The sequence below is a fragment of the Salvelinus fontinalis genome, unplaced genomic scaffold (assembly GCF_029448725.1).
Source record: "Salvelinus fontinalis isolate EN_2023a unplaced genomic scaffold, ASM2944872v1 scaffold_0577, whole genome shotgun sequence".
In the NCBI taxonomy this organism is placed as follows: Eukaryota; Metazoa; Chordata; class Actinopteri; order Salmoniformes; family Salmonidae; genus Salvelinus; species Salvelinus fontinalis.
The window spans coordinates 110,001-124,814 of NW_026600786.1; the positions used below are offsets into that span (position 1 = coordinate 110,001).

The 14,814-nt window shown below is 45.3% G+C and overlaps 1 protein-coding gene across 1 annotated transcript in view; it reads left to right on the top strand.

Annotated features, from left to right (window-relative positions):
- Window positions 1–13,824, top strand: part of LOC129846525 (probable G-protein coupled receptor 139) — a 36,139-nt gene extending 22,315 nt beyond the window's left edge. Inside the window, exon 2 of the mRNA XM_055914457.1 lies at window positions 6,635–13,824. Coding sequence (XP_055770432.1) covers window positions 6,635–7,614 — 980 coding nt within the window. The 3' untranslated portion in view covers window positions 7,615–13,824. The remainder of the gene's footprint in view (window positions 1–6,634) is intronic.
- The last annotated feature ends 990 nt before the right edge of the window (window positions 13,825–14,814 follow it).

A 14,814-nucleotide genomic window follows, 5' to 3' on the forward strand; every position in this document is an offset into this window, starting at 1 on the left:
AATGAGAACGTGTTCTCAGTCAACTTACCTGGTAAAATAACGGTAAAATAAAAAAAATTAAGAAGGGGAGGGTCCGGGTGGGCCTTCCTACGGCGGCGGCTCGGGTGCGGGACGTGGCCCCCACTCCACCATAGTTAATACCCGCTTTGGTGGCTCTGGCAGATTCTGGCTGACTGGCGGCTCTGGCGGCTCTGGCAGATCCTGGCTGACTGGTGGCTCTGGCAGATCCTGGCTGATTGGCGGCTCTGGCAGATCCTGGCTGGCTGGCGGCTCTGGCAGATCCTGGCTGGCTGACGGCTCTGGCTGGTCATGTCTGGCGGACGGCTCTGGCTGGTCATGGCTGATGGACGACTCTGGCTGGTCATGGCTGGCGGACGGCTCTGGCTGATCCTGTCTGGCGGACGGCTCTGGCTGCTCCTATCTAGCGGACGGCTCTGGCTGCTCCTGTCTGGCGGACGGCTCTGGCTGCTCCTGTCTGGCAGACGGCTCTGGCTGCTCCTGTCTGGCGGACGGCTCTGGCTGCTCCTGACTGTCGGGCGGCTCTAGCGGCTCGGAACAGACGGGCAGCTCTGACGGCTCGGGACAAACGGGCAGCTCTGACGGCTCGGGACAGACGGGCAGCTCTGACGGCTCGGGACAGACGGGCAGCTCTGACGGCTCGGGGCAGACGGGCAGCTCTGACGGCTCTGGGCAGACGGACAGTGCAGGTGGCACTGGGCAGATGGCAGACTCTGGCCGGCTGAGGCGCACAGTAGGCCTGGTGCGTGGTACCGGAACTCGAGGTACCGGGCTAAGGACACGCACTTTAAGGCTAGTGCGGGGAGGAGGAACAGGACGCACAGGACTCTGGAGACGCACAGGAGGCTTGGTGCGTGGTACCGGAACTGCTGGTACCGGGCTGGAGACACGCACCAAAGGGCTAGTGCGTGGAGGGGGAACAGGGCTCTGGAGACGCACAGGAGGCTTGGTGCGTGGTGCCGGAACTGGTGGTACCGGGCTGGAGACACGCACCACAGGGCTAGTGCGTGGAGGAGGAACAGGGCTCTGGAGACGCACAGGAAGCCTGGTGCGTGGTGTAGGCACTGGTGGTACTGGGCTGGGGCGGGGAGGTGGTGCCGGATATACCGGACCGTGCAGGCGTACTGGCTCCCTTGAGCACTGAGCCTGCCTAACCTTACCTGGTTGAATGCTCCCCGTAGCCCGACCAGTGCGGGGAGGTGGAATAACCCGCACTGGGCTGTGTTGGCGAACCGGGGACACCATGCGTAAGGCTGGTGCCATGTATGCCGGCCCGAGGAGACGCACTGGAGACCAGACGCGTTGAGCCGGCTTCATGGCACCTGGCTCAATGCTCAATCTAGCCCGGCCGATACGTGGAGCTGGAATGTACCGAACCGGGCTATGCACACATACAGGAGACACCGTGCGCTCTACCGCATAACACAGTGCCTGCCCGTACTCTCGCTCTCCACGGTAAGATCAGGAAGTTGGCGCAGGTCTCCTACCTGACTTCGCCACACTACCCTTTAGCCCCCCCCCCCCCAAGACATTTTGGGCTTGATTTACAGGCTTCTTACCGTTTCGTCGTGCTGCCTCCATTCGCCGGTATCCCTCCGCTCATTGGTCCTGGTATGGTGGGTAATTGTCTATGTCTAAACGTTAGTAGCTTGTGTGTGCACTTTCGGTTTGTAGCTTCACGGTCGTTTGTTGTTTTGTTTAGTTTGTAAGTATTTCGTTTCGTGTTCATCTTCCTCATTAATAAAGGTTAATGAGGATGTATTAATGAGGATGTATTTATATCACGCTGCGCCTTGGTCCACTCTTTCACCTCAAGCGGATCGTGACAGAATTACCCACCTAATACAATACAACCACCCCAGACGAGACAACTATACACAAAGGTCACACCCTGACCTAACCAAAATATTACAGAAAACAAAGATAACCAAGGCCAGGGCGTGACACCTACAGAACTGTGCGGTTCGTTTTGTATTTGTTGTTTTTTCGGTGCCATCAATAAAAGAAAGATGTACCCTTTCATCGACGAGCGTAACAGGAAAATAAAAGAAAGAGTGAAGGTGTGAGGAGAGGAGGAAGAATCAAGAGGGGGAGGACAATACAGAGGGAGAGAGAGGGTGGTGTCCTTGGACTGTTTATCTGGGCCAGCGGGAGCCTCAACGACTCAGCAAGGCCGTGACGGTGCACTGTCATTGTTCCCTGGTTTTGTTGTGGCGCCGTATATTATTATTTAATCGGGCTAACTAACAGACCCGCAAGTGCCACCTTGCAACTCAGCAGGTGGAGGGTGGAGGAGGTGAAGGATATGGGGAGAAATGGATGGAGGGAGGGAGCGAAGGATGAGGTTGAAAGGGGGAAGGGAGGAGGGAGGGAGGGAGGGAGGGAGGGAGGGAGGGAAGGAAGGTTGAGAGGAGAGGAGAGGAGAGGAGAGGAGAGGAGAGGAGAGGAGAGGAGAGGAGAGGAGAGGAGAGGAGAGGGGAGGAGAGGAGAGGGGAGGAGAGGAGAGGAGAGGGAAAAATGGTCACAGGCAATATTTTACCACATATTGAGTGTCTTGGTCTTGTCTTGGTGCCGGATACATTTGTACTCATCATTTCTTCCAGAGACCAGCTGAGACCAGCGGAGTAAAAAACTCCTAATTATCAGCTTCCATTCAGTCAGTGCATAAAACCACTTCACCAGGCCAAATATATACACTCCTTCCTTGAAACATGAATATCTTTAACAGCCTTTATATCTATAATAGACATGTTTGCGTAGTGGTGAACCTATAGGCCTTCAGTGTGTGGCAGGTTTGTGATTCTGACAGGACAGCAACTGTAATACCAGAGCTCTCATGTAGGAGAGTGCACTTTTTGTAAAACACAAAGGGCCAGTGGTGTACTGGAGGGTAAATGCAGGTATAAGCATATACTCACTTCTTAATCCCTACTGATACAACGTATCAATTATGTAGTACAATAGAGAAATCCTGCACAAAGAAGCCTACACAATCACAAAGGACGTGAAATATATTCACAGGCGTGCTGCACACACAGCCTAGTTTATGTGGAATACAATTTGCAGGCAGCAAGAGCGTGCATCTCTCAACTGGTTTTGGCATGGAGCAGCTCACAGAAGAATGACATCGGTACCTGGTAGGGTAGGACAGACGTTTCAACAGATGATATCTACCAGTATATGCTAACTAAGGCAACAATGGGTATGCAAACCAGGTATTGAAAAATTGTTGGTTGGCAGGCTATTTGTGATGCACAATTTTCATCATGTGCTGTTTGCATCAGGGCATGGACCGGCCTGGGTGGACAGAGGCCCACCCGCTAGGGAGCCAGGCCCTGACAGGCTCACCCAATCAGATTGATGGAGTTTAAACATTGTTGTGTATTTAGACTATCACATTTTTTTCTTCATTTTTCTGTTAAAAAAAGTGTGATTTTGAGAGTGACAATTTGAAAAATCTTCAGGAAAACTCATTAAATGTAAATAAAATACTAAAACATAGGATTTTTCACACAGGGTGCCTTTCCTTCGCTGGAGGGCCGAACTTTTTGGCAAATTTAGAGTATACCCAGTTCTCCAAGCAACACTTCACCTCTGCATGGGGCTGATGGAAAGACAGCAGTCACACACAGCATGATGTTAAATCACCACTACACCACTGCATGGGGCCGATGGAAAGACAGCAGTCACACACAACATGATGTTAAATCACCACTACACCACTGCATAGGGCTGATGGAAAGACAGCAGTCACACACAGCATGATGTTAAATCACCACTACACCACTGCATGGGGCTGATGGAAAGACAGCAGTCACACACAACATGATGTTAAATCACCACTACACCACTGCATGGGGCTGATGGAAAGACAGCAGTCACACACACCATGATGTTAAATCACCACTACACCACTGCATGGGGCTGATGGAAAGACAGCAGTCACACACAGCATGATGTTAAATCACCACTACACCACTGCATGGGGCTGAAGGAAAGACAGCAGTCACACACAACATGATGTTAAATCACCACTACACCACTGTATAGGGCTGATGGAAAGACAGCAGTCACACACAACATGATGTTAAAGGATAAGCAGTCCATAAACTAGGACATAATAAGCCAGTAGGTCCCAATCATAACAATACAAAAACACAACCATTAAACATTTCCCAATCGACATGTACAACTATTACTTCCCATTCAAAAAACACTTCACGTTTAGCACACAAAGTAACCAGTGACCTAAAGTTTAACGTGGCACTGACAGCGTTTTAACTACTCTGCAGATATGAAACAAACAGACAATCATAATATCAGTCAAAAATATACAATTCCTGGTTTATGCTGTAAAACCAACTTTAGAAGACATTTTAAAAATAGGTTCGATTTGACTCAACGTTCCATTATGTACACTAAGGCATTGTTGGCAGAATAGATGGATGCAGTTCAATGCATGATTAATATAATTCACTAATACATTTCTTGGTAGTCCAACAAACCCTGCTATCAGGTTGTAAATCACAGCTGGCCTGGTACAGTGTTTGCTCCATTCAAGATGCACTGTTTCATTTTCAATGATTCAATATTCTGGACAAAAACAGACGAATGTAACCAAGGCTGGGAATGTCAATACAATCAACCTAGCAAGGGCAATGATCCCAATTCAGTCATAACGTGGCTAATGGGCTAGCTTATATATTTATGTAGCAAGCTAAAAACACAGAGCCTAATGTTAGCTAGATAACTAGCTAGCTAGCTAGCTGCTAGGAGAATGTCATGTCATGCCATTGGAAGAGTGGGTGTGACTGACTTTTTCCCCTCATATATTTTTTTGGGGTGGCTATACACAGCTAGAGATGCAGGTTTAATTTGGTTATCCAGCTAGAGATGCAGGTTTCATTTGGTTATCTAGCAAGAACTTGAACGACTGTTAAACAGTTAGCATATCTTTTGTGTCGCAAATTCACACTACCTATATTCTCCGATTTCAGAGCACTCAGGTCCGAGTGCAAAACAACTAATGAATTTGAAAAATCCGAAACACCTGCTGAATATGACCAGTGTCAGTAAATATAGGGGGGGAAAGTCATAGATATTCAAGAACTAGACTACATAACACTCTAGATAACATGTAAACAGCCTAACCAGCTCTGCTACAGCGAGAAAAATGGTCAGAGTGAGGTGTTCTCTCATTTGTGTCTGGAAGGAGCTAGCTCGCAAGCTAGCCAATTTTAGCCAGTTAGCTTGAGTGCTTGGTTGGGACAAGCATGCATTGGCAGGCAATCTGCAGAAGGACTAGGAGGCTACAACTCCCCATTGTTTATCAGTGCAATTTTGACGGCCAACTAGCTGAAGAAGTTTGAAAGGGTTTATCTAATGTTCCTTCGTTATAATACTAATTTTGAACTCTTATTGTGGTGATGATTTGTCAAAATTACAACATAGTCTTGAATTTGACATTTTTCTGGTCTCAGTCTTGACTCGTCGCGGAACCCTTGTCCCCCTCCAGATCTCAGTCTTGACTCGTCGCGGAACCCTTGTCCCCCTCCAGATCTCAGTCTTGACTCGTCGCGGAACCCTTGTCCCCCTCCAGATCTCAGTCTTGACTCATCGCGGAACCCTTGTCCCCCTCCAGATCTCAGTCTTGACTCGTCGCGGAACCCTTGTCCCCCTCCAGATCTCAGTCTTGACTTGTCGCGGGACCCTTGTCCCCCTCCAGATCTCAGTCTTGACTCGGTCTCGCCCTCCTCCGTTCTTTGGTCTTGACTCAGATTCAATTTGCTCCGGTCTTGGTCTTGAATCAGTCTTGCTTTAAGTGGTCTCGAACACAACACTTGTTAGGGTTATGTAAAGGGTTGTTATTTGGTCCTCTTTATGCCAATAAATGGAAGACAAATTAAACTGTGTGTAGACGTGTGTGTGTATGTGTGTGTGTGTGTGTGTGTGTGTGTGTGTGTGTGTGTGTGTGTGTGTGTGTGTGTGTGTGTGTGTGTGTGTGTGTGTGTGTGTGTGTGTGTGTGTGTGTGTGTGTGTGTGTGTGTGTGTGTGTGTGTGCATGTACATGTACATGTACATGTGTGGGTGTGCTGTATATAGGTAGAGTGTGTGCTGTTTCTGATTGGCTGAATGAGTGTTGTTCCTTTGTCAATGACCTCCCCAGTAAAACTAACTCTCTTCCTCTCTCTTTCATTTTCCTTTGGCATAACCCCTTTTCATTCCACTTTCAATTTCAACCTCTCATCATAATTTTTTCTTCACTTCCATGCTTTTACTCTCATGTAATTTCCCCATCACTTTCCTCTCCTTTCTATCTCTGTCTCCATTCATCTCCCCATATATCTGACCCTTGGCTCATACTCTCCCCCCTCACATCCGTTCCTTTCTTTCGTTGCAACAACTTGTTTCCACTCTCCTTTCTATCTCTCCCTCTCGTCTTCCTTTCTCAACTCTCACCTATTCAATTTCTCGGCCACTCTCCTCCTCTTCTCTCCTTTCATTCCCTCCATAAACCACCCATCTGTGCCTCCCCATCCTATCCCTTCCCCCCCTTCATCTCCCAAACCTATTCCCTTGTGTTACCCTCATAACCTTCCCCCTCCCCCTCATCCAGCCAACATACTCACTGTCATCATCCTCTCCCAGCTGGTGTTACGGCGTCAGAAGTCCTCCTATAACTACCTTCTGGCGCTCGCCGCCGCTGACATCCTGGTCCTCCTGCTCATCGTCTTCGTCGACTTCATATTGGAGGACTTCATTTTGGGCGCGCCCCTTCCCCCCTCCCTCAACAAGGCAGTCCAGGTCCTGGAGTTCTCCTCCATCCACACCTCCATCTGGATCACGGTCCCCTTGACCGTTGACCGTTATATTGCAGTCTGTCACCCGTTGAAGTATCATAGCGTTTCCTACCCGGCCCGCACACGGCGGGTCATCATGGGCGTCTATATGGGGTGTTTGGTGTCTGCGGCGCCTTACTACTGGTGGCCTGAGCTGTGGCATGGTTTACCTGGAGGTGGTACAGGAAGTGGAGGAAGGGGGAGTAGTAGTAGTGCTGCGCAGCATGTGCTAGTCTGGGTGCACTGCGCGACTGTCTATCTCCTCCCCTGCTCCGTCTTCTTCTCGCTCAATGCAATGATCGTCAGGAAGCTCCAGCGCCGTCGCAGCTGCTTCCGCCTGCGCGGCTACTCCACGGGCAAGACCACCGCCATCCTGCTCGCCATCACTTCCGTGTTTGCCGTCCTCTGGGCACCACGCACCGTCGTGATCCTTTACCACCTGTACACGGCGCCGCCGGCTTCCCCGGGTCCCGCCCGCCTTCTGCACCTCCTAACCGATGTGGCGAACATGCTGGCTCTCCTCAACACCGGGGTCAACTTCTTTCTCTACTGTTTCATCAGCAAGCGTTTCCGGACCATGGCGGCCACGGTTCTCCGGACGTTGTTCCGATGCCGTAAGCAGCCGCCGCCGTTCTACGCTGGACACAACTTCTCTATCACCAGTAGCCCCTGGATCTCCCCTGCCAACTCCCACTGCATCAAGATGCTGGTATACCAGTACGATAAGAATGGCAAGCCCATCTGCATCTCCTCGTGAGGGGGGAAGTGTGGAGGGTTTCCCTGACGACCGACCTTGATGATGACCCGATTCTGGGACTCTTTGAGCTTTTCATGTCAACAGACATCTAGAGTGGAGGGCTGGAAAGGTGGAGGAGAGGAGAGTTAGAGGAGAGGTGATGAGAGGTGGAGGAGAGGTGGTGGAGAGGAGAGGTGGAGGAGAGAAGAGTTAGAAGAGCGTCTGAGAAGAGGAGACAGAAAGGTATGTGGTTGGTGTATGCATACGCAACAATCTATCTATCTGAAGTGAGAGAAAGAATGTTTGAGAACAAGAAGAAGAAAAGTTGAGAAATCAAGTAGGAATGTTGCTGAGCACAAACAGCAGAACAGAACTCACAACCCAGCAACAGAGTGTTGAGAACCATCTCTCCACTCGTTCATGCGGAAAAGCAATCTAACAGACTGATCATTCAGCCTGGATAACTGCCTGTCTTTTTGGCTGTATTACTGCTCCGGCAGTGTCTGACGATGAGCTTTGACTGTGATCAGGGACTGATAAACGAGCATCATGGCGGCTGCTTATTACTGGGTTTAATAGCCAGCCATTTGTAAATTGGAATGGAGAGTGACAACTGAGGAATTCCTCTGTGACATATCAACCTCGCTTTGACATTGGGACGTTTTTGGTACTGTCTCTGTTATACTGCTGTCGAAGGATGGGGAGGAGGTGGTGATGGGGGAGGGACGGTGGGAGGATGAGGGGATGAGGGAGGCTCTGAATCTGAACAGATGGCCATCATCCAAGGGGAGCCCTCTCTAGTCAGCGAGAGAAACCACTCACCTTTGAAGAGGTATCCGTGGCATTGATGCTCAAGTCTTAGACGTCCTTGTCCTTAGTGGTGGCCTTAGATGATGTGATTCTCAGTCACTACCATGTCCCCTGACGTGTTTTGAAACCCTGCTGACATGTCCTGTTAATATATAGTGGGTCTCAGAGGTGCATTAGACAGTACAAGAGACTTTTTATTCAAAAACGGATCTGTGGATGTTAAGATGTTCTCAGTGAGTGAATTCATCAAAGATGGAAGGGATCGGGAAAGATAACCATCCAATCAGGAGCAGTCTCACAGGTGTTAAGGATAAGTAGGAGCTGCCTGTTGTTGTCACGGTGAAGGATTATGGTAGACTTGACTGTTAGATCAGTGTTCTTTAATACCGATCTTGAAGACACACATGTGCAGGTTTTTGTTCTAGCCCAGTACTAACACACTTGATTCAGCGAATCAACTGATCATCAAGCAATTTGAGAGGTTGAACCAAGATGTGCTAGGTGTGTTAATGCTGGGTTAACACAAAAACCTGCACACTTTGTGTGTCTTCAGGACTAGGATTGAAAGAGATTGTTGTAGATGCACAAAAATAAAGCAAAAAAATGACAATACTTTGTTGTAGAGGTTCCATAGGATCAGTAATCTTGTCACCATGGATTCCACCATTTTAAAAGGAGGACATTTCTACCATTTAAAGAGTCTTCAAATAAGTATTGGTTGTTTTTGATGATTGTCTTAGTCACATTAGAATGAATGTATTTGTGCAGCTCCTCAGACCCTTAACTTTATATCACTGACTAGATAGTGTGTGTGTGTGTGTGTGTGTGTGTGTGTGTGTGTGTGTGTGTGTGTGTGTGTGTGTGTGTGTGTGTGTGTGTGTGTGTGTGTGTGTGTGTGTGTGTGTGTGTGTGTGTGTGTGTGTGTGTGTGTGTGTGTGTGTGTCTGTCTGTGTGTATGTGAGAGAGCAAGAGAGGGAGAGAGAGACAGGCAGAGAGAAAGAGAGAGATAGAGAGAGTAAACAAGAGTTAATTAATCAATTACGCCAGAGGAGGTGTGGTATATGGACAATATAGGGTTATTCTTATGCACGACACAGAACGGAGTGCCTGGACACAGCCCGTAGCCCCTTAGCCATGGTATATTGGCCATATGCCACATACCCCTGGGGTGCCTTATTGGTATTATAACCAGGTTAACAATGTAATTAGAACAGTAAAAAAACAGTTTATTCTCACTCTCACCCTCAAAGTATTTTCCTATTCTCTCTTCAACCCTCCTCTGTCTGCCTGTCACGAGGGTGAGAAACCAGATGACTGAGAAACAATTAATCTATGAAGCCACGACAACTCATACATCAACTGTGTTCTGTCCTGCCCAGAAACAACAACCTATAAAACCAGCCAGGTTGCTCATGATTGACTGCGAAATTCGAAGTCCGTCCAGGTAAGCAGGACGTCGGTAGAAGACTTCAAAACCGTCCACTAGGGGAAATGGTGAGCGCTATTACCATCATGTAGGCTTGGGTTTTGCTAGGGCAATATGGATGGGGATGGGGAATGGCCGTGTTCGATCCAACTGCTAGGTTTTAAGCCTATCCCAAACCTTAACCCTTACCTTAACCATTTGGAATTAATGCCTGAACTTAAAAAACTTCTTAGGGCTAGGCGTACCGTCAGCGGGACACCTGTCGACAATTTCCGGTGAAATTGGAGGGTGCGCAATTCAAATAAATAATCGTAAAAATTATGGATATTAAACATCTAGGTACATACAAGTGTCTTTTATCAGTTAAAAGCTTAAATTATTGTTAATCAAACTGCATTATCCGATTTACAATAGGCCTTACAGCGAAAGCATGCCATGCGATTGTTTGAGGACGGCGCCCCACATTAACATATTTTTCAAACAGCACAGGCTTCATAAAATCACAAATAGCGATTAAATAACCACTTACTTTTGAATATCTTCCTCTGATTTGCAATCCAAAGGGTCCCAGCTATAATGCGCATGGTCGTTTTGTTAGATAAAATGCTTCTTTATATCCCAAAAAGTCAGTTTAGTTGGCGCCATCGATTTTAGTAATCCACTCGTTCAACATGCAGACAAAGGAATCCAAAAACCTACCAATAAACTTTGTTAAAACAAGTCAAACTACGTTTCTGTTTAATCCTCAGCTACCCTAAAATGTAATTACACTATAACATTTCATACGGAAAGAAGTATGTTCAATAGAAAAGTAAAATTAGCAACTGATCCTCTTCGTATCGCGCCCACAGACTGATTTCCAACTGTGACTCCCAGTACCAAAACTCAAAATTCTTCCTCGTTTGGGAAGAAACAAGCCTGAAACCTTGAACAAAGACTGTTGACATCTAATGAAAGCCATAGGAATTGCAATCTGGGAGCTGGAATTGCATAGGACCCATAGACAGTTTACTTTGGGCATGTCAGTCAGGCTGAGGAGTTCCTTTTGTTTTAACCCTATCCCAACCTTAACCCTAAACTTAACCATTCGGAATTAATGCATAAACTTAACCTTAAAAATCTGACGTTTATAGACAAACGTTGGATTCTGCAGTAAGACTGTGAGAGGTTGTTGTATAAAACACATCTCTGTTATTTTCTGTCCACTGAACATCCACACACACACTTTGTGGCCCTTAGTCCTCAGGCAAAACACGTATTCATCTATCCACTTTGGGTGAAACTAAGCCAGAGGGCAAAATACACAAAACATTTATTTTGAGGGATTCAGCATGACATGACTTCATAAATCGTGTATTAAATGCATTTTATATCTGATGAATGGTAGAAATATAGCTCCACCTCTCATATTTGATATCTCATTGTATGCTATTACCCTCTCAAAGTTGTCCACTGGCCTCTGGAGGGCAGCACACTCAGGCCGGTCACCCGTGATACAAGTCAGTACTCAACGTTCCTCCATCTCTGAGGATGTTGGGAGATGATGTGGAAACCAGCCACTAGAGGCACCAGTGAGCTCTGTTACCTTCAAGCATCTGCCTCCGGTTCCAAAGGTTGCATGTTCGAATCAAGGGATAGAACGTTGTTTTAGATTTTTTTTTAAAGAAGCCTATCCCAAACCTTAAACCTTACCTTAACCATTCGGAGTTAACACCTAACCTTACGACTACGGAGTTAATGCATAGACTTAACGTTGGAACAATAAAGAGAAATAACCAAACACTTCAAAATTTGACGTTTGAGAAACATGGATGAACGTCTAATTCTGACGTGAGACTTTGAGAGCTTTCTGGGTACACTAACCCCCATAGAGGGCGTCCACTGCCAGAGCTTCACACCCCCATCTGAACAACCATCAAAAACAGGTTGTTTACTAACCTGTTAACCTGTCAACATCACTCTTATCACAGGCTTTAGCAATTATCTTTCCAATTACACACACACACACACTCATTCGTTAAGAATAACTACTTCCCAGTAAGGAACCTTCAGAGCATGGAAGGGAGGTATGTTAGAGCTATATAATGAAGATAGTAAACCTCAGCTGAGACACTGTCAACAGTCAATAATGACCCAGCATGTTCTCTGCCTTGACTTGAACCCTGTCCAATCAATGTTTATTGGTCAGATGAATGTTGTTTTTTGGTGGTTTCCATTGGTCATGTTAATGCAATTTTTGTTGTTGTCCATTGGTCATGATTAGCAATATGCATCAATACCACAACAGACACTTCAGTACCACTTTATTGACCAGTTACAGTGTCATAACATTGTCATATTGTCATAAACATGACATAACAAATTATATAAGATATCCTGACAGTTTATGTCACTGAATGTCGAGTGACAATCAGTAATAAAATGTCAAACAGGACTTCATAACTATCCCAGAAAATGCAATGGGATTGTATCTAAGCAATTATGGATTTTCTTTATTGAAAGCATCCCAACATTGCTAGTGTGACATTAATTTATAACCCCCATCAAAGGTTCCCACCAACATTAATTAGACTGATTACAGTCATTTCATTTGTGAAATAGTAAACTACTACTGAAAACACCAGGGGGGTGCAGTCCTTGTCTGAGCTGTGGTTGGAACACAGATTCAATGAATACGACCCAGGTGTCCTCTCCATTTACCACGTGGGGGACTCTGAAGCAGGTGGGAGGGAGTGGTAGTTGCTATGGTGATGACTAGGGAACACCCACTGTTGGTGACATCAATAACTCATAACCGGATAATCATAACAGGAAACTCTTATCTCTGGAGGCTTCAAGCTTTTCTCAAACAGATACTGTAAACCTGTATATAAAAAAGGGCAAGAACAAATAGATCATATAAGAATATAATATTTTATTTTCCTCCACTCTTTCATTTTCTCTCTCAGAGTATGTCGGTATGTTTGTGTGTGTGTGTGTGTGTGTGTGTGTGTGTGTGTGTGTGTGTGTGTGTGTGTGTGTGTGTGTGTGTGTGTGTGTGTGTGTGTGTGTGTGTGTGCGTGTGTGCGTGTGTGTGTGTGTGTGTGTGTGTGTGTGTGTGTGCGTTTGTGTATGTGTGCATGCGTGCATAAGTCTTTGTGTGCTTCCACGTGAGCGCGCATCTGCCTGAGTGCAAGAGCTTTCAAAAGTGCGTAAAATATCAAGTCAGTTAAGAGAAAAAATGTGTACAGTAAATGAAGCAAAATATCTCTGTACTCTAAATTATTAAACAGCTTATTTATGCTCCTTGGTGTAGATGACCAGTCAATACACAGAACATTATTATTAATAATTTAGCATATCTGAGATTGTATTTCCCTCTGCTTACAGTATGGCAGTCTACTGATAGCTTTTCCATTGTGTGTTTTCTACATGTCAGGCTCTTTTTAAATCATAAAACGACGTGAATTGATTGAATGTAATGCATTGATTGTTTTGGCTTGCATAATTAAGGTGCAATATGCGGAAATCGCTCTGCCATTTCCTGGTTGCAAAAATTCTAATAGTTTGCCTAATGTCAGTTTATGTGACAAAACAAGCAGTCATTGTGTAGAGAATCATTGTACCATCTAAACTGCTGTGAAATACATATTCCATAACCAAAAAAATATTGTATTTTTAGCTGTTTGAAGCTGGTGTCCAAAACCGAAAGTAAAACAAGCAAAAACGAAACATAAGAATGGGAAGCATAGAAATAGTGCATATAAAGCAGATCTACAGCTTCTCAGACTCGCTTTCAATGAGAATGACAGATCTATAACTCAGATTTCTATGTAAATTTGGTCAGGTCACCCAAAAAGTTACATATTGCAGCTTTATCTAATGAATTTAAATGAATATAATGTATGTACAGTATGTATTTGGTTATTTCCTGTGAGAAGGCATGTTGAGAAGGATTATTCCCCTCTGATATTTTATAACTGAGAATAAGATAAAGATACCCTCTAATAATCAAAGATGTCTGCCTGGTCTTGTTTGTCTCTGTCAATTGTTTTTAACACATTCACACATGAAATAACATAACACAGTTGAAGTTGTATTAATTTTCCTAATATTTTGTGACACACATGGCATGATTTGACGTGTAAACTAAAATCCTGATCCTTATTTTTTATTTTATAATGTTCCTAATGATGAATAGAATACGTGTACCAAGTTTCATGGTTGTATCAGAAAGTGCACAAATTCAGTATTTTCTTGGCACTTATCTGCGTATTGTGCAAATCAAAAGGTTTTCAAAGTGTTGTAACACCTAATGAATATCATAATATCACAAAGTAAATACCAAAATCCTCAAAGAGTTGTCATATCCTAAATTAATCTGACTGTTCATGGTTCGACCATCACGTGATACTTCAAACAACGAGGTCAAAGACACTCACTGAATGTGTCCCAAATGACACCCTACTATCAATACAGTGCACTACTTTTGACCAGGGCCCATAAGGTTCTTGTGAAACGTAGTGCACTATGTAGGGAATTGGGTGCCACTCACCCACTGTCACAACTCACCATGAGAGTTGTGCAAATGTTTTTCCATTGTTACAAAACCATTGCATCATAATGAATTGTAATGCTTTGTACAACCTGTGAGTTGGTGTTCACGTCATAAACAAGTACAACGTTCATCGTGGGGGAGAACAACTGCCTTTCACCATCTGCGCCCATTCAATATTGCCTAGATTTGCATAGCTATAAGAAAATACAAATTTTGGGGTTCTCATAAGCTTACAATGTTGTTTTGATTATTGTTTGAACAGTCGCTAAGATTATAAGTGACCCATTTCAAGAAACTAGGTGTATGTCGCGGGTCACTATTTCACAGAGAGACATTTGAACATACTTTTAAAAAAATCTAAATGTGTTTTTTGGCAGAAATGCCTTCTCGAACATGTGAACTTTCATGTGCCTTAATAATGCACTTGTATGCCATATGTAAATATGAA